Consider the following 20,259-nt stretch of genomic DNA (forward strand, 5'->3'; position numbering starts at 1 on the left):
CTCTTACTATATCTCTCCGAAAATATCGACTGGACAACCCTCCCATCTACTTTCTCAACAATCCTCTCCAAGAAGTTCTGTCGCTCAAGATTTTGGGTCTCACTATCTGCCATGATCTTTCTTGGGAAAACCACATTTCCAAGCTGGCCTCCAAAGCCAGTCGCCGACTGGGCATCCTCCGTCGTGCAAAGTCCTTCCTCGGCACACCTGAGCTCCTCACCACATACAAGGCTTTCATCCGCAGCTCAATGGAATACTGTTCTCCCCTATAGGCCGGTGCTCCTGCCTCACACCTAGCTCGGCTTCACGCTGTTGAAACCAAAGCTTTCAGAATTATTGGAATCTCCCGCGATGAAGCTATCTCTGAGGGCCTTTCACTCACTCACCGCAGGCAGGTAGGTGGTCTTTCTGTCTTCTACCGACTCCTCTCCGGCCTTGCACCCCCAGCTCTCTCTGTGCTCTGTCCCCCAAATATTCCTACAGGTCGCACAAGATCTGCCAGCAACCCTCTGATGGTTAAACTGCCGAAATCTCGGCTCTCTGCTCACCTTCACTCTTTCATTCCTCTTTTCTCCCGCCTCTGGAACAAACTCCCTCACTCCCTTCAATCCCACTCCTCCCTCCAGGTCTTTAAAACAGCTGTTCACCACCATCTCTTATCTTCCCCCATCCAAAACCTTGATCTTTTCTACCCCCGCTAATTCACCCCAGATTCACCTTGTTTGAAATTCCAACTTCTTTCCTGGAAGTCCTGGCAGTGTCCATATGTTTTATACCTCTCCCACCGCCCCCTTCCCACGCCCCCCCCCCCCCCAAAGCCCTCGCCCTCTCTCAGATCTCTCGATGTCTTCATGTCTCTCGGTCCCTGCTCTCAAATGTTGTGTTTGTGTCCTTCCCCCTCTCTCCCCATCTTGTCTACCGCTCCCTATGTTATATGTTTTATGTGTCGGTTTGTCTTTCTGTGTGATTAATGTTCGCTCTCTCACGAGCCTCGATGTTGTATACAAAAAAAAAAAAAAAAAAAAAAAAAAAAGGCACAACGAGCTTTTTAGTTGCGTCTTTGTGCCCAGGTCCTCACCCGGCCTTGCTCGAAAACAGTGGGTTTTACACAACAACCTTACTCTATACTGTCTTAAAGTTAAACACAATGCTTCCTCTGTGCACATTTTACAATAAGATTACTCTTACATTGACCCGACTACGAGAGTAATCTAACTTACGTGGACATATGGACCATACTATTCTAATCTTACCACAATCTAGCTGATGATAACCCCTCCCACTTCCAGGTAGTAAGATTATTTATTTTATTTATTTTCAGGCTTTGTCCTTCCTTCCATGGGATGGGAAGGTAAACCTGAGTGCACCAGATCACACTTTCTGCCTCCTAGAGAACTACGCTGGTGACGTGAATAACATTCCGAATGATCCGTGTCAGGTTTTCTTTGGGAGATGGGTAAGTGAACTCTGCGCCGTGCCCATGATCCTTTGCCCATTTGCCATGTACATGGTTATGTGTGCAGCGGACCAGTGTGTGTATTTCTTGGGATGTGCTTCAGCTGACAGATGGACAGCGAGACCTAATACGTAGGTACAGCATCAAAACGCGTCACTTCATCGGCAATACGAGCATGGACGCTACTCTATCCTTCATCATGGCAAACCATGCACGGGTGAAACCTCAAGATGTTGTGTTCGACCCCTTTGTGGGCACAGGTGAATGCCTCACCTGTTAAACTTGTGTGAACGTACAATCTTTTGTTTTGTGTCAAATAGTGCATGTTGCTGGGCTTTCATACACCAGTAATACCCGCTCCCTCTGGGAGTGAGAGGATTTGTTTTTTCATTAATTATCATCGTTTCCCCAACCTCTGTCTAGTCATGTGGTCAGTGGTTAAAGGACTTGCACTATCACATGTGCACAGATGAAAATTGCAGGTCATCTCCCCACACTCATCGGGGGAGGGTATTTAACGCCCATGACCTGACCCTGGGTACCCCGAGCATGTGTGCAAAATTTGGTGGACATTGGACATCTCTCAAACAAGCCTGCGTCACGGACACAGCCGATCGATCTTCTAGGAGCGACCCACATCGAGATGGTGTATTCTGCCTTCACAAATTCAGGGCCACGGCAGAGTTAGAGTAGAGACAATGATCAGGGAGAAACGGCCGGTCCATGGGGACTGATTGGCACTCTAACCGTGACCGTGCTGCCCTGACGAATGTGGGCAGCAGGGAAGATCCCTGGTGTTGGGCTAGCGGCTAGGGTGCCGGCTTAGGATCCAAGGATCCTGGGTTCGAATCCCGGTCGATCGCTGAATTAACGCCAGGGGGGTTGACTCAGCCTGTCATCCTTCCGAGGTCGGCTAATTGAGTACCAGTTCACTGATAATTCCCTGTTTGTCGTTAAAGGCGGCAAAGAGGGTTGGCGTCAGGAAGGGCATCCGGCCGTAAAACATTGCTTCAAATAGGGGACCGAAAAACAACAACAACCACGGTTCCCGAAAAAGGCCAACCCCCGCCTTGCGGGGAAAAATGGCCTCTAAAGGTGGTTATTTTTTTATTTTTTATTGGGTAGGCCGATTTCGATTCTATAGTGATCAGATGTACATCCATTGTTGAGAGAGTAGAAACAACATGTCCAGGGTTGCTGTTGCTTGTTGTATAGCCCCAGACAGTTCTCTCAAACAAGCCTGCGTCACGGACACAGCCGATCGATCTTCTAGGAGCGACCCACATCGAGATGGTGTATTCTGCCTTCACAAATTCAGGGCCACGGCAGAGTTAGAGTAGAGACAATGATCAGGGAGAAACGGCCGGTCCATGGGGACTGATTGGCACTCTAACCGTGACCGTGCTGCCCTGACGAATGTGGGCAGCAGGGAAGATTTGGCCCTAGACTTGTGTTATGGGGTACAGCCACCACGAAGATGCGTTCCCGATAGTTGCTGTCCAGGATAGAATTACCAGGTCTGAAATCAAATTGATGATCAGAGAACAGGCACGTCGTGAAGAAGACCCATTTTGCACCATGCATGTGTATTGTGGTGATGTTGGCTAACTTTGAGGTAGACACAAACTTCCCCAGAGAGAATTATCGAGTGAACAGAGCAGAATGAGGATGAGCAAGAGCAGCAGATCAGGTTTTTAGGACATGTGCACTGATGCCATCTAGGCCTGTCAGAGAACTAGAGTCAAGGTTTGCCAGAAACGTCACTGCCTTCTCAAATGGGAAAGACAGTATCCGGGAGCAGTTGGGTACAATAGGATAGGTTAAGTGTATGGAGTTAGGTACACTCTTTTAAAGCGAGCACCGAATTGAGGCATTCGGCCTTCCCACGAGCAGAGTCAGCTGTGGTGTCATTTGAAGTGAGGGAAGGAATGGAAGTGGAACATTCTCCAGCGACAGACTTGAGAAGGCGCCACCAGGAGTTTGAAGAATCGCAGTTGTATCTGTTGTTATTATTCCCCGCCCCTCCGACAAGGTCTGAGATGGTGGACATTAAAATGAGCATCCGTCCGACCAACCGATCATCTGTCCATGTACTGTGTGCGTATTTCAAAAACCATTGAACATTTCGCGCATATTTCCGATATCTATTCCTCATGATATTATCTCAACCTGATTCGATCACGGCTATGATTGGCTGAATTAAATTGCCACGGCAACCGTCTCAGTAACTTTTTTTTTTTCTTCTTCTTCTTTTTTTGTATACTGAATCGAGGCTCGTGAAAGAGCTAACATTTATTTCACAAACAAATCAACCAGACAAACAAAATATATAAAAAGAGGGAGTGGAAGACAAGATGGGGAGAGAAGGGGAAGCACCTACAAACACAACATTTGAGAGCAGGGAGAAGTGTGGGAGGGAGAGGGCTTGGGGTGAGGAGGCGTGGGAAGGGGGGGGGGGGGGGAAGAGGTATAAAACACAAGGGGACCAAGGACTTCCAGGACAGAAGTTGGTATTTCAAAAAAAAGTGTAGGATTTTGTGTGAAATTAGCGGGGGTAGAAAAGATCAAGGTTTTGGATGGGGGAAGATAAGAGATGGTGGTGAACAGCTGTTTTAAAGACCTGGAGGGTGGAGTGGGATTGAAGAGAGTGAGGGAGTTTGTTCCAGAGGCGGGAGAAAAGAGGAATGAAGGAGTGAAGGTGAGCAGAAAGTCTTCATTTTGGCAGTTTAACCATAAGAGGGTTGCAGGCAGATCTTGTGCGACCTGTAGGAATATTTGGGGGACAGAGCCCAGAGAGAGCTGGGGGCGGGGGGGGGCAAGGCCAGAGAGGAGTCGGTAGAAGACGGAAAGACCACCAACCTGCCTGCGCTGTGTGAGTGAGAGGCCCTTGGAGTTAGCTTCATCGCGGGAGATTCCAATGATTCTGAACGCTTTGGTTTCAACAGCGTGAAGATGAGCTAGGTGTGATGCAGGAACACCAGACCAGAGGGGAGAGCAGTATTCCATAGAGCTGCGGATGAAAGCCTTGTAAGTGGTGAGGAGCTCAGGTGTACCAAGGAAGGACTTCGCACGACGGAGGATGCCCAGTCGGCGACTGGCTTTGGAGGCCAGATTTGAAATGTGGTTTTCCCAGGAAAGATCATGGCAGATAGTGAGACCCAAAAGCTTGAGTGACAGAACTTCTTGGAGAGGATTATTCAGAAAGTGGATGGGAGGGTTGTCCAGTCGGTCTTTTCGGAGAGACATCGTAAGAGTGTGAGATTTGTCAGGATTGAAAGACATGTTCCACTTGTTTGCCCAGTCTGTGATTTTGTCCAGGTCTGCAGAGAGTGAGGAGGCTGCAGACTGCCGATCTGAGGGATGAGGAATGGAGCGACAGAGAGTAGAGTCGTCAGCAAAGAGATAGAGTGGATTTTCAAGAGAGTCAGAGAGATCATTGATGAAGACCAGAAAAAGCACAGGGCCCAGAACACTGCCTTGGGGAACTCCAGCCTGAACAGGAAGAGGAGATGAGAGAAACCTATTCAGGGCCACACGTTGACTACGACTAGAGAGGAAGTCCGCCAGCCATGCGTGGAGATTTCCATGGATACCAAAGGAGGAGAGTTTGGTGAGCAGAGCGGGGTGCCAGACCGTATCGAAGGCATGTGAAATGTCAAGGGAGACAGCTCTAATTTCCTGTTTGGCGTTGAGGACCTCCATCCATTGTTGAGAAAGCAGAAGCAGCATGTCCAGAGTAGAGTGACCAGGTCTGAAACCAAATTGATGGTCAGAGATCAAGCCATTGGAGAACAGGAAAGATTTCATATCTGAAGCAATGATGGATTCCATGACTTTGCTGATAATTGGGAGAAGGGTGATTGGTCTGTAGTTGCTAGGATCTGTTTTTGCACCTTTTTTGTGCAAAGCGGTGATGTTGGCTGATTTCCAAGCAGATGGCAGATGACCTTGAGCAAAAGAGAGGGTGAAGAGAACAGAGAGAGGGAGTGAAAGAGCGGAAGAACATGATTTTAGGACCCGTGGGCTGATGCCATCAGGACCAGTTGCAGAATCAGAGTCGAGGGTTGACAGAAACTTTTCCACCTTGTCAGGAGGAAAGGACACAGAGTCCAGGAGCAGCTGGGTACGACTGGGTACGGTGGGTACAGAGAGGGATGGGTTTGGGACACAAGATGTCGAGGCAAACACAGAGTTGAGGCATTCAGCTTTTTCACGTGCGGAGTCAGCCGTGTAGCCGTTTGAGGTGAGGGAGGGGATGGAGGGGGAACAAACACCAGAAACAGATTTGACCAGACGCCACCAGGATTTGGAAGAAGGAGACAGATAAGAGAGTTCTGTCTTCAGAACGGAGAGATATTGTTTCCTGGCTCTCCTGAGGGTGGACACACACTTGTTTCGGGCTTTGTGAAAGGAAATGAGATTTCCTTCCGTTGGATTTGCTTTCCAGGAGACGAAAGCAAGTTGTTTCTGGGCAACAGCCTCACCACAAGATTCCGTGTACCATGGACGGGAGGAAGGGTATGACAACTGAAGACGAGGTGGGATAAATCTGTGCATGAGAGAGAGCAATTTACTTTGGAAGAATTCCCAGGATGAGTTGATGTCAGAGGCGGTAGAGATGGGAGACCAGTCCAGATGATTGATGGCTGCTTGAAGACCGTGCCAGTTGGCCTGAATGAAATGCCAGACTCGTCGATGCTGAGGAGGCTCTCTGAGAATGGTCAGAGAGATGTCCACTTTAACAAGCACATGATCAGATGAGCCGATTGGAGCAGAAGAAGAGCAGCAGACATTTTCAGGGAAGTTAGTCATAACCAAGTCCAGAAGAGAAGATGCTCCGTTGACTGAGATCCGGGTCGGGAAATTGACAGATTGTGTCAGTCCCAGTGAGTCGCAGAAGTCCTTTGCTGAAGAGCCATGGCTGGTGAGAGAGGTACCCACACCCAGCCAACTGGCATGGTGACAATTGAAATCACCACATATGAGGAAGAGAGAGTTGGGATGGGTAGATAGAAGTTGGTCCATATTATCAGACAGCGAGATGTAGATGGAGTCATCACTGTTTGGTGGATGGTACAACACACATATGAACAAAAGGTGGGAGCGAAGGGGAAGCCGTAGCCAAAGGTATTCCTGGGGGTGAGGTGGAGAGAGGGCAGTGGAGGGCGAGTGAGGAAGAGTTTTTTATAAAGATAGCAACCCCACCTCCAGGACGAGGCTCACGTCTATCATACCGGAGGAGGGAGTAACCTGGAAGAGATACCAAGGTATCAGAGACATCATGAAGGAGGAAAGTTTCTGTTAAGCAGATCACATCTGGTTTGTCAGAAGCAACCTGTGTGGAGAGATCAGTCAAGTTTGAGCAAAGGCCCCGGATGTTTGAGGTCCATACCATTAAAGAAGAGGAAGGGGGAGCATCGGATACAGAACATGGGGGGGGGGGAGGGGTATGGTAAGATGTGGAAGAGGAGGAAGAGGTAGGGAGAGCTGTTGAAGGTGTGTCAGAGATTGCAGAGATTTCAGAATAGCTTGGAGAAAGGGAAGAACGGGGCGGACAAAAGGTTTGATGGAGATTGGGTGAGGCACAGTGAGGTGTTATTTGAGGAGGTGGAAGAGCGAGGCAGAAGGTTGGGGGAGATGAAGGTGAAAGTTGGAAGTGGGAAGAAGCAGGGAGGACGCTTTGAGGAGGAGGGGTGAGAGGGGAGTCTAGGAGGGGAGGAGCGAGGGAGAGTCTCGGAGGGGAGGGGTGTGGGGGGAGTTTAGGAGGGAGGGGAGGGAAGGGGCAAGGGTGGAGATTTGAAAGGGATGGGTGATGGGGAAGATTTGTAGTGGAGGGGCAAGGGGGAAGATTTGAAAGAGATGGGTGATGGGGAAGATTTGGAGTGGAGGGGTGATGGGTTGTTTTGAAGGGGAGGGGTGATGGGGAAGATTTGGAGGGGAGGGGCAAGGGGGAATATTTGAAAGAGATGGGTGATGGGGAAGATTTGGAGGGGAGGGGTAAGGGGGTAGATTAGGAGGGGAGAGGTGATGGGGAAGTTTTGGAGGGGAGGGGTGATGGGGAAGATTTGGAGGGGAGGGGCAAGGGGGAAGATTTGAAAGGGATGGGTGATGGGGAAGATTTGGAGGGGAGGGGCAAGGGGGAATATTTGAAAGAGATGGGTGATGGGGAAGATTTGGAGGGGAGAGGTAAGGGGGTAGATTAGGAGGGGAGAGGTGATGGGGAAGTTTTGGAGGGTAGGGGTGAGATTGGATTTTGAAAAGTGTACGATTCATGGGAAACGAACATTTTTTGCAAAATGAGTTTGAGACCTTCGAGTCAAAAATACGTTTGAGGACGCTGAAGGAGGGGTGGAGGGCTGGAGAGTTTCGGGAATGTAGAAAAGAGGAACTGTAAGAGATGGTATTTTTTTTTTTGGAATGAATAGATTTGGTGAGCAAGACGAAAGCATCCTTTTATAGGAGAAGAAGAAAAAGGTGTTATAATATATGACAGAATACAGTTCTTCAGGGGAGAGATTAAACATTTCTCACCACGTGATCGCGTGATCACGAACAACGTGAACGAAGAACGAACGAACAAATAAGAACAACAAATAAACGAATAAGAACTGAGAAGGAAATATTTTTTGGGGGTTTTTTTTTTTTGAGTAGAGATATTGTTGCGGATTTGAGAATCCTGTGTTTTTTTTATTGTTGTAAGTGTCATGAATCTTGTTGTAAATATCACCCTCCGTAGTGTAAAGGTCAAATGTCGTCCTCCTAGTTAATCCATATACATGCACGTAGCAAATCATATATCCTTCTAAATAGTTATCTCCTTATTCTATGTAGTTTAAGGCTCTGTTCCCACTAGTTGACACTGCATTGCATCAGATGACATAAGATAGTTCCCTTCCATATCCCAAAGCCTCCATTGCCAACTGCATTGGGCGGGTTTCTGCAAAGCCTCCATTGCCAACTGCATTGGGCGGTTTTCTGCATTTGCCGCCATTGCCATGTGCTGTACCTCGGAGAAGAAAGGCGTGTCTCCACCTCGTCATCAGAGGGTGGAGCCAGGAGAGCCCTTGCCGACCAACCAAGCACGAGGGGTTTGGCTTGAGAGGGCGGAGAGAGAGCGATCGGGGAGGTTCGCGAAGGTTCGAGGGTGTGGCCTATATAACCCGCGGCGGGACGCCCCCACCAGAGATGAGTCCTTGGAGAGCACGCGACGCACCTGAGACGAGTTGAGGAAGGAGATGCTTGAGGGAGAGAGAAGCACGCATGAGCTTTGAACCACCGCAGCTTGAACCGCCGCAGCTTTAACCACCGCAGCTTTGAGCTTTGCCGGCAGTTTCGACCGTGGCCGCGAAGGAACGCCGCCGTGCGAAACCAATCGAGAAGGGGCGGCGGCTGCTCACTCCCGGCCCGACCGTGCTCCGGTTCCAGTTGAACCTTCCTCTCCTTCCCGCCATTCGTTCCTGCCTTCATTCCCCATTCGTGTGAGTCTGATTGTCGTCTGTTTTGTGTGTCTTGTCCTGGGGTTAAGTAAGACTGCATAGTATAAGCTAGTAATTGCACTGTGTCTTCTGGTCCTTCCATTCTTTCTGTCTTTATTTTATTTATCTTTCCTTCTCCTTGGTTCTTTTGATGGTGTAAATATTGGTAATAAATTATATTTGTATTTCCTACCTTCGTTCTTCTTCTTCATGCTCGTCCGGTCGTCTTTGTGATTTCCCCATTGAAAACCTGTGGCGCGATTTTGGCCAACGTTCAGGATCGGGTTAGTCTCTGCTAATGGTTCGTGCCGCGGTTGCTAAACCGCTCGGCAATTAACATCTGTGTGCGGGCGCGAACGAGGTTGCGCACCTGCCTCTCCGGAGGGAGCTTGTGCAACTTCAGGACTCACGTCAGGTCAGTCATACGCAAGGGGATTAATCCCCCCTTCTTAAAGCGAAAGGCCGACGTAGAGATCCGTAACAATTGGTGCCAGGAGTGGGATCCGGACCTGAAGCGCGCTTAGCGCGCTCAAATTACGAGTGGCCCACAATTTTATTTCACATCCTCAATTTAAAATCGTGCCATGGATGGTCAAGGCGACCGGATGCCGGTGGGGGAATTAGAAGAGGGGTTAGGGTTAACCCAGGACCACAAGGGGGAAATGGAGGAGGAGAGCAATGAAGATGTGGTTTTGGGGGTATCAGGTGCACAAAATGGCGGCGCTTCGCACGCGGTTGCGGCAGCCGAGCCCGAGATGCCAGAGTACATGCGAGTCTTTATGATTCAAATGATGGCAAAAATGGATGCCCAAAGTGATAAATCCACCCGAGAGCGAAGAGAAATGGGTGGCCAGATGGAAGATGGGTTAAACAATTTGAGGAATGATATGGGCATTAAAATCGGGGGGCTCGACAATAAAATCGGGGGGCTCGACTGCAAAATCGGGGGGCTCGACGGCAAAATCGGGGGGCTAGAAGCCAAATTTGGGGGTTTAGACAACAAATTTGAGGGTTTAGACAATAAATTTGAGGGGTTAGACAACGGGATGAAAGGGGTGAAGAATGGGTTAACGGGGTTCGAAAACACCATGGAAGGCAAATTGAGGGAAATAGGGGAACAATCCGCCCGGGAAATTAAACAAATGGGAGATCAGATAGAAGAGGTGAAAATCGGGTTGGAAACTAATTTGGATGCCCAGAGAAATGATTTGGAGCAGATGAGGGTAGCATCTACCAAAGAGATGGGAGAAATTGGGGAGGAGATCAGACGGGGTGTGGGCGAAGAGGTCGCGGGGGTACGCGAGGAGGTAAAGCGAGATGAGGAGCGTATGGAGAAAGAGGTGAGAAATAGTACGGCTAGGTTACAGGGGGGCATAGAGGATCTGACGAGGGGAGTAGAGCAGCTGATGGTGGGACAGAAGGAATTAGTGGATCAAGTGGAGAAGAACACTGCGATAATCGGGGGGTTAAAGGCGACGCAGAAAGACATAAAAAAGGAACTGGTAGCGATGAAGAAGGAATGTCAGATGGTACATGAGGGGTTGACGAAGAGGTTGGACGAGGTGACAGAAGCAATGGAGACGAAAGAACGGGAGGTGAGGACGCACATATAAACGGTCAAGGTGGCCTTAGAGGACGAAATTGAGGGGGCGCACCGGGAAATGAAAGAGGTGAAGAAAAAATTAGAGGATGTGGAAGAGGGGGTGAGTGAAATTAAGAAGAGACGGAGGGAAACTAAGAGAGAGATAAAGGAGGAAGTGATGGAATATGTGCAAGGTCTGTGCTCAAATCATGATTATGTGCTTACTAACCAAATAAAGAGTTTGCAGGTGGCGGAAGAGGAGCGACGACGAGGTGCCGAGGTGAGTGGCGATATACTCGGAAATGTATATGGTGTGAGGGGAGATTCAGTCGGCTTGGGTGTTGGTTTAGACCCGGGTGTTCGTGAGAGGCCGCTGGTGAAGTGTGCGACAGGTACCGAGTGTGAAGGAGGAGGTGTGTGAGGATGTCCGACTATGGGGTGTGTGAGGAAAAAGTGCGCGCCGAGGAATGAGTGTGCTGTCGAGAGTGAGTTGGTCGTGGCGCGTGTGCGGGGGGGCACATGGAAGCGCGTGATGGGGAGTGTTACCGGGGATGTAACGAAAGAGTGCACACCTGTGGTGAGTGTTACGGAGGACGTAACGGGAGAGTGTGCGCAAGAGGATGCGCGAAAAAGGTGTGTAACAGAGGAGTGCATGATTACAGAGTGCGCTGTCGAGAGTAAGGGTGAATGTGCGACCGAGTGTTGTGGTGAGAGTCGTGACAGTGACACGGAGCACGAGTTGGTTGTTGCAGGTGAGAGAGAATGTACACCTGGAATGGAAGGATGCACACCTGGTATGGTCGAGCGTGTGTGGGAATGCACGCTTGAGTTGGTAATGAAGCACGTGATTGGGTGTACGGAAGAGTACGCACCCGTTGTTGTCACAGAGGATGTGACCGAGGAGTGGGCGCGAGGAGGTGTGTTGATGAGGTGTGCGAACGATGAGTGTGTGCCAAGGTGTGCGGTGGTCGGGTGTGTAACGAAGTCTGTAAGCGGAACAAGAACAAGTGCAATAACGAAGTACGCGGGGTGTACGGGCGGCGTTGGAGCGCCGAGCTCGGTGAGTGTGAAAGGGGTCGCGTATGCGTGTGAACCTGCAGGTGAAGCATCGACGTTAACCGGGTTAGCAGCTAGATCGACTTTTAGCCGAAGCGAGCCCGCGGTTCGTGCCGGGCTTTGTGTGCAGCGGGAACCAGCGGGGATCGTAACCGCGGCGGTTTCGAAAGAACCGCCGTGCGGGATCCACCCAGGGCCGTGCTCTGAACGGTCGCGTCCGTGCTCCGCTCCGCTCAGCGGAGCGGGCGGCCCGGTAGGAAGGGTCGGCACGGCGACCCCTTGTGGTTGAGGCGTTCCGGCAGGGCGAGATCGGGTCATCAGGCGGGAGACCGAAAGGCTCCGCGCCGAGGTGGACCTTGGGATCTCGGCCTGAGCGAATCCCCTTCCCTGCACCGAATGCCGGACGGACCCAACCGCCGGCAACGAACCACCCGCATTCATTGCTCGGCTTTGCGAAGCCGAGCTTTGGAAATGAATTGGCGCACCGAGAGGCTCAAGTGAGTAGACGTGTGAGGGTGGTAGCAGTAGCAAATTGGAAAAGCAAAATTTGTGATTGGCAAAAAATTTGATTGGCAACTGATTGGTAGAATGATTGGCAGTGATTGGCAAATTTATGATTGACTGGAATTGGATGAGCAAAATTGATAGTAGAAGATGCCCGATGTGGTGGGATGGCAACTCTGCCATCCCTCACATAGCCGAGGGGGCACATGAGCAATAGCTATGGGGTTTATGGCAGTGTAAGCTCGCCGAGGGAGGGTTTGGATAATGTATAGGGACCTCGAGATTGACCATAGGTAACTGAAGATTTAAGTAGCGACATTGGACAGGTAGTAGGGACATAGAGAGGGTAGTTGGATTATAACAACGAGGGAGCGCAATAGTTTAAAGGGGCGACGGGGAAGCGCGAGTTTCAGAGGGGAGTAGTCAGTTCAGATGATGCCGTGTGTTTGAGGATTGGAAGTGTATGGAGCAGTGCATGAGCAACGATTGTGGTTGTGCATTGTATGGAATGATTGAAGAAGCCTGGGAGGAAGGAGGGTGCAGGTGGCACCAGGTGTGATTGCACAGGTGTGCAAGTGAACAGGTGTATGGAGCAGTGTACGAGTGAGTAATGGTGATTGTGTGTTGTGTTGACCAAATGGTCCTGGGAGGAAGGAGGGTGCAGGAAGCACCAGGTGTAGGAGTGATTGCACAGGTGTGCAAATACAGGTGAGCATGGTTGTATGGAATAAATGGTATGGAATATATGGAGTATGGAGTGGATGGTGCGAAGGCAGTGGATGGGGAGGATGGACCCCATCACGAATACCCGGGGAGGGTAGTTTAAGAGTTAGGTAGAGGGAGTAGGTAAATTGTGGTTGGATATTGGCATCTGTGGTGCGTGGTGGAAGAATGGTGTTTGGATGGGTGCATTAGTGACGTGGAAATGGCTGGGCGTGTGGCCTGTTAGTGTGTGTAGTTGGTTGAGCACTCCGCCACTGTTAGGATGTCGGCCAGGTGAGGCCGCAGGTGGGCTCTGGGAGCCAGTAGAGTTGTGGATGGGGCCCGAGGATCCGGAGGACGGATCCGGGTAGCCCAGTGCCAGAGGGCACCGAGTGGGGAGAGCGCCAGAGGGCCTTCCCCAGGTAGATAGGTTAGGTTAAGGAGCAGGTAAGCTCGGAGGCAACTGCAGTGGTGGAGGTGTGCAGGTGGGTAGACCTGCTGGGAGAGCCACATGACCCAGTCCTGAAATTGTGCAAGGGCACAGGGAGTTGAATCGGGGGAGTGAGACCCCAAATTGATGAAGCACCACGGTTTGGTCAATGGGAATTTGGTTCTTAAAACCGCATAGAGTAAGATTGCCAATGGATTGGCAGGGAAAGACCCCGGGTAGTGTAAAGTGTGTTAATGTCATTTAGAAGGTAGATAGGATTGGAATCTCCTTGCACCATCTACATCCACTCACCTGAGGTGACAGAACGCCACACCATGCCATGTTTTTATTATTTTTGTTCAAATGTTTGGAATGTGAGACGCATCATGACATGGGTGTGACATTGTGCTTTGTTGTTCCATCTCTCCCTCCTTATGAGGATTGATGATGAATTGATGATGGCAAATTTGGTTCGAAATAGGGATTGTGGTGACGAATTTGGTATTAGGGGAAATAAAGGGAGGACGAGACGTAGTGACGGATTTGTAAATGTGTAGATTGTTGTAAATATGGGGTAAGGGCAAGGGTCGAGTAGGTAACAGGGGGGGGGGGGGTGACGTACGATAGGGACGAGCTTTTCTCCGCTCGGTCTCCAGGCGCACCTCACCTTGCATTGCCTTCATTGATGTGTACCCTTGTGACCTTACCCCTCGCTAACCTGCCCTCTCTGTCTTCCTTCCCCGGCCCATGGATCGTGCTCTCTGGGCACCGAGGGGAGCGTGCGGGAGTCCGCCATTGTGTGCCCAAACTCTTGCAACCACAGCTGCCTGCATCGATGCACCACTTATGGACCACATGTCTGTGGCTGAGCACCACTTATGGACCCCACGGATTGGGGCATGGCCCCTCTGCTGGAACCGGCCATGATGGCCCGAGATCTTGCTGGCGGACCTCGGTAACGTGGCATACAGGTGAACCACCCCTAGTCGGCCCCTGTGGGCCCTAAATAAAAAAACACAATGGACACGTTCTGTGCTTGTTATTATTATGTCCAAATAGGTCGCCAGCAAGAAGAACATGAAGAAAGACAACATCTGGAAGAACATTGGCCAGCAGAGGGAGCCGAAGAGCAGGATCACCAGCAGGGTTTGTTTATTTTTATTATGAACTGGTGACTGTGCACTGACTGGTGCATTTATGGTGCTGTATGGGGCTTTATGGTGCTCGTTATTGGTGCTGGTGCGTCGATGCAGCGCAGGCTGTCTTCCCCCCCCCCCCCCCCCCCAAAAGGAACAATCGCAGGTCCTGGGTTGCGTTGTGTAAATACAATTAGCGTCATTTGTAAATAATGCTCCCCACCGTTCATGTTTCGTTTGAAGACAATTCCGCAATTCGGTTAGCTGTGGGCGTAAATCTGTTAGGCAGGGTGCAATGCAGCAGGGGGACATACTTATTTGTGGTTTAAAACTGTCACACTCAGGGTCAGGTTAAATGTAGAGGGAACTACACCTACGTGTCACACTAAAGTTAAAGTTTTATAGGCCCGAGTACGTGCCTAGAGGATGAGGGTGCAGTGTTGCGGATTTGAGAATCCTGTGTTTTTTTTATTGTTGTAAGTGTCATGAACCTTGTTGTAAATATCACCCTCCGTAGTGTAAAGGTCAAATGTCGTCCTCCTAGTTAATCCATATACATGCACGTAGCAAATCATATATCCTTCTAAATAGTTATCTCCTTATTCTATGTAGTTTAAGGCTCTGTTCCCACTAGTTGACACTGCATTGCATCAGATGACATAAGATAGTTCCCTTCCATATCCCAAAGCCTCCATTGCCAACTGCATTGGGCGGGTTTCTGCAAAGCCTCCATTGCCAACTGCATTGGGCGGTTTTCTGCATTTGCCGCCATTGCCATGTGCTGTACCTCGGAGAAGAAAGGCGTGTCTCCACCTCGTCATCAGAGGGTGGAGCCAGGAGAGCCCTTGCCGACCAACCAAGCACGAGGGGTTTGGCTTGAGAGGGCGGAGAGAGAGCGATCGGGGAGGTTCGCGAAGGTTCGAGGGTGTGGCCTATATAACCCGCGGCGGGACGCCCCCACCAGAGATGAGTCCTTGGAGAGCACGCGACGCACCTGAGACGTGTTGAGGAAGGAGATGCTTGAGGGAGAGAGAAGCACGCATGAGCTTTGAACCACCGCAGCTTGAACCGCCGCAGCTTTAACCACCGCAGCTTTGAGCTTTGCCGGCAGTTTCGACCGTGGCCGCGAAGGAACGCCGCCGTGCGAAACCAATTGAGAAGGGGCGGCGGCTGCTCACTCCCGGCCCGACCGTGCTCCGGTTCCAGTTGAACCTTCCTCTCCTTCCCGCCATTCGTTCCTGCCTTCATTCCCCATTCGTGTGAGTCTGATTGTCGTCTGTTTTGTGTGTCTTGTCCTGGGGTTAAGTAAGACTGCATAGTATAAGCTAGTAATTGCACTGTGTCTTCTGGTCCTTCCATTCTTTCTGTCTTTATTTTATTTATCTTTCCTTCTCCTTGGTTCTTTTGATGGTGTAAATATTGGTAATAAATTATATTTGTATTTCCTACCTTCGTTCTTCTTCTTCATGCTCGTCCGGTCGTCTTTGTGATTTCCCCATTGAAAACCTGTGGCGCGATTTTGGCCAACGTTCAGGATCGGGTTAGTCTCTGCTAATGGTTCGTGCCGCGGTTGCTAAACCGCTCGGCAATTAACATCTGTGTGCGGGCGCGAACGAGGTTGCGCACCTGCCTCTCCGGAGGGAGCTTGTGCAACTTCAGGACTCACGTCAGGTCAGTCATACGCAAGGGGATTAATCCCCCCTTCTTAAAGCGAAAGGCCGACGTAGAGATCCGTAACAATTGGTGCCAGGAGTGGGATCCGGACCTGAAGCGCGCTTAGCGCGCTCAAATTACGAGTGGCCCACAATTTTATTTCACATCCTCAATTTAAAATCGTGCCATGGATGGTCAAGGCGACCGGATGCCGGTGGGGGAATTAGAAGAGGGGTTAGGGTTAACCCAGGACCACAAGGGGGAAATGGAGGAGGAGAGCAATGAAGATGTGGTTTTGGGGGTATCAGGTGCACAAAATGGCGGCGCTTCGCACGCGGTTGCGGCAGCCGAGCCCGAGATGCCAGAGTACATGCGAGTCTTTATGATTCAAATGATGGCAAAAATGGATGCCCAAAGTGATAAATCCACCCGAGAGCGAAGAGAAATGGGTGGCCAGATGGAAGATGGGTTAAACAATTTGAGGAATGATATGGGCATTAAAATCGGGCGGCTCGACAATAAAATCGGGGGGCTCGACTGCAAAATCGGGGGGCTCGACGGCAAAATTGGGGGGCTAGAAGCCAAATTTGGGGGTTTAGACAACAAATTTGAGGGTTTAGACAATAAATTTGAGGGGTTAGACAACGGGATGAAAGGGGTGAAGAATGGGTTAACGGGGTTCGAAAACACCATGGAAGGCAAATTGAGGGAAATAGGGGAACAATCCGCCCGGGAAATTAAACAAATGGGAGATCAGATAGAAGAGGTGAAAATCGGGTTGGAAACTAATTTGGATGCCCAGAGAAATGATTTGGAGCAGATGAGGGTAGCATCTACCAAAGAGATGGGAGAAATTGGGGAGGAGATCAGACGGGGTGTGGGCGAAGAGGTCGCGGGGGTACGCGAGGAGGTAAAGCGAGATGAGGAGCGTATGGAGAAAGAGGTGAGAAATAGTACGGCTAGGTTACAGGGGGGCATAGAGGATCTGACGAGGGGAGTAGAGCAGCTGATGGTGGGACAGAAGGAATTAGTGGATCAAGTGGAGAAGAACACTGCGATAATCGGGGGGTTAAAGGCGACGCAGAAAGACATAAAAAAGGAACTGGTAGCGATGAAGAAGGAATGTCAGATGGTACATGAGGGGTTGACGAAGAGGTTGGACGGGGTGACAGAAGCAATGGAGACGAAAGAACGGGAGGTGAGGACGCACATATAAACGGTCAAGGTGGCCTTAGAGGACGAAATTGAGGGGGCGCACCGGGAAATGAAAGAGGTGAAGAAAAAATTAGAGGATGTGGAAGAGGGGGTGAGTGAAATTAAGAAGAGACGGAGGGAAACTAAGAGAGAGATAAAGGAGGAAGTGATGGAATATGTGCAAGGTCTGTGCTCAAATCATGATTATGTGCTTACTAACCAAATAAAGAGTTTGCAGGTGGCGGAAGAGGAGCGACGACGAGGTGCCGAGGTGAGTGGCGATATACTCGGAAATGTATATGGTGTGAGGGGAGATTCAGTCGGCTTGGGTGTTGGTTTAGACCCGGGTGTTCGTGAGAGGCCGCTGGTGAAGTGTGCGACAGGTACCGAGTGTGAAGGAGGAGGTGTGTGAGGATGTCCGACTATGGGGTGTGTGAGGAAAAAGTGCGCGCCGAGGAATGAGTGTGCTGTCGAGAGTGAGTTGGTCGTGGCGCGTGTGCGGGGGGGCACATGGAAGCGCGTGATGGGGAGTGTTACCGGGGATGTAACGAAAGAGTGCACACCTGTGGTGAGTGTTACGGAGGACGTAACGGGAGAGTGTGCGCAAGAGGATGCGCGAAAAAGGTGTGTAACAGAGGAGTGCATGATTACAGAGTGCGCTGTCGAGAGTAAGGGTGAATGTGCGACCGAGTGTTGTGGTGAGAGTCGTGACAGTGACACGGAGCACGAGTTGGTTGTTGCAGGTGAGAGAGAATGTACACCTGGAATGGAAGGATGCACACCTGGTATGGTCGAGCGTGTGTGGGAATGCACGCTTGAGTTGGTAATGAAGCACGTGATTGGGTGTACGGAAGAGTACGCACCCGTTGTTGTCACAGAGGATGTGACCGAGGAGTGGGCGCGAGGAGGTGTGTTGATGAGGTGTGCGAACGATGAGTGTGTGCCAAGGTGTGCGGTGGTCGGGTGTGTAACGAAGTCTGTAAGCGGAACAAGAACAAGTGCAATAACGAAGTACGCGGGGTGTACGGGCGGCGTTGGAGCGCCGAGCTCGGTGAGTGTGAAAGGGGTCGCGTATGCGTGTGAACCTGCAGGTGAAGCATCGACGTTAACCGGGTTAGCAGCTAGATCGACTTTTAGCCGAAGCGAGCCCGCGGTTCGTGCCGGGCTTTGTGTGCAGCGGGAACCAGCGGGGATCGTAACCACGGCGGTTTCGAAAGAACCGCCGTGCGGGATCCACCCAGGGCCGTGCTCTGAACGGTCGCGTCCGTGCTCAGCGGAGCGGGCGGCCCGGTAGGAAGGGTCGGCACGGCGACCCCTTGTGGTTGAGGCGTTCCGGCAGGGCGAGATCGGGTCATCAGGCGGGAGACCGAAAGGCTCCGCGCCGAGGTGGACCTTGGGATCTCGGCCTGAGCGAATCCCCTTCCCTGCACCGAATGCCGGACGGACCCAACCGCCGGCAACGAACCACCCGCATTCATTGCTCGGCTTTGCGAAGCCGAGCTTTGGAAATGAATTGGCGCACCGAGAGGCTCAAGTGAGTAGACGTGTGAGGGTGGTAGCAGTAGCAAATTGGAAAAGCAAAATTTGTGATTGGCAAAAAATTTGATTGGCAACTGATTGGTAGAATGATTGGCAGTGATTGGCAAATTTATGATTGACTGGAATTGGATGAGCAAAATTGATAGTAGAAGATGCCCGATGTGGTGGGATGGCAACTCTGCCATCCCTCACATAGCCGAGGGGGCACATGAGCAATAGCTATGGGGTTTATGGCAGTGTAAGCTCGCCGAGGGAGGGTTTGGATAATGTATAGGGACCTCGAGATTGACCATAGGTAACTGAAGATTTAAGTAGCGACATTGGACAGGTAGTAGGGACATAGAGAGGGTAGTTGGATTATAACAACGAGGGAGCGCAATAGTTTAAAGGGGCGACGGGGAAGCGCGAGTTTCAGAGGGGAGTAGTCAGTTCAGATGATGCCGTGTGTTTGAGGATTGGAAGTGTATGGAGCAGTGCATGAGCAACGATTGTGGTTGTGCATTGTATGGAATGATTGAAGAAGCCTGGGAGGAAGGAGGGTGCAGGTGGCACCAGGTGTGATTGCACAGGTGTGCAAGTGAACAGGTGTATGGAGCAGTGTACGAGTGAGTAATGGTGATTGTGTGTTGTGTTGACCAAATGGTCCTGGGAGGAAGGAGGGTGCAGGAAGCACCAGGTGTAGGAGTGATTGCACAGGTGTGCAAATACAGGTGAGCATGGTTGTATGGAATAAATGGTATGGAATATATGGAGTATGGAGTGGATGGTGCGAAGGCAGTGGATGGGGAGGATGGACCCCATCACGAATACCCGGGGAGGGTAGTTTAAGAGTTAGGTAGAGGGAGTAGGTAAATTGTGGTTGGATATTGGCATCTGTGGTGCGTGGTGGAAGAATGGTGTTTGGATGGGTGCATTAGTGACGTGGAAATGGCTGGGCGTGTGGCCTGTTAGTGTGTGTAGTTGGTTGAGCACTCCGCCACTGTTAGGATGTCGGCCAGGTGAGGCCGCAGGTGGGCTCTGGGAGCCAGTAGAGTTGTGGATGGGGCCCGAGGATCCGGAGGACGGATCCGGGTAGCCCAGTGCCAGAGGGCACCGAGTGGGGAGAGCGCCAGAGGGCCTTCCCCAGGTAGATAGGTTAGGTTAAGGAGCAGGTAAGCTCGGAGGCAACTGCAGTGGTGGAGGTGTGCAGGTGGGTAGACCTGCTGGGAGAGCCACATGACCCAGTCCTGAAATTGTGCAAGGGCACAGGGAGTTGAATCGGGGGAGTGAGACCCCAAATTGATGAAGCACCACGGTTTGGTCAATGGGAATTTGGTTCTTAAAACCGCATAGAGTAAGATTGCCAATGGATTGGCAGGGAAAGACCCCGGGTAGTGTAAAGTGTGTTAATGTCATTTAGAAGGTAGATAGGATTGGAATCTCCTTGCACCATCTACATCCACTCACCTGAGGTGACAGAACGCCACACCATGCCATGTTTTTATTATTTTTGTTCAAATGTTTGGAATGTGAGACGCATCATGACATGGGTG

General features: G+C 50.8%; 1 protein-coding gene across 11 annotated transcripts in view; it reads left to right on the forward strand.

Annotated features, from left to right (window-relative positions):
• The window catches only part of TRMT11 (tRNA methyltransferase 11), a 75,113-nt gene that overhangs the window by 28,864 nt on the left and 25,990 nt on the right, over positions 1 to 20,259 (forward strand). For all 11 annotated transcript variants that reach the window (XM_078774936.1, XM_078774935.1, XM_078774930.1 and 8 more), the window contains exons 6-7: positions 1,322 to 1,456; positions 1,560 to 1,716. In XM_078774936.1, coding sequence (XP_078631062.1) covers positions 1,322 to 1,456; positions 1,560 to 1,716 — 292 coding nt within the window. The remainder of the gene's footprint in view (positions 1 to 1,321; positions 1,457 to 1,559; positions 1,717 to 20,259) is intronic.

Source organism: Myxine glutinosa, chromosome 3, assembly GCF_964187855.1.
Source record: "Myxine glutinosa chromosome 3, kmMyxGlut1.1, whole genome shotgun sequence".
Taxonomy (NCBI): Eukaryota; Metazoa; Chordata; class Myxini; order Myxiniformes; family Myxinidae; genus Myxine; species Myxine glutinosa.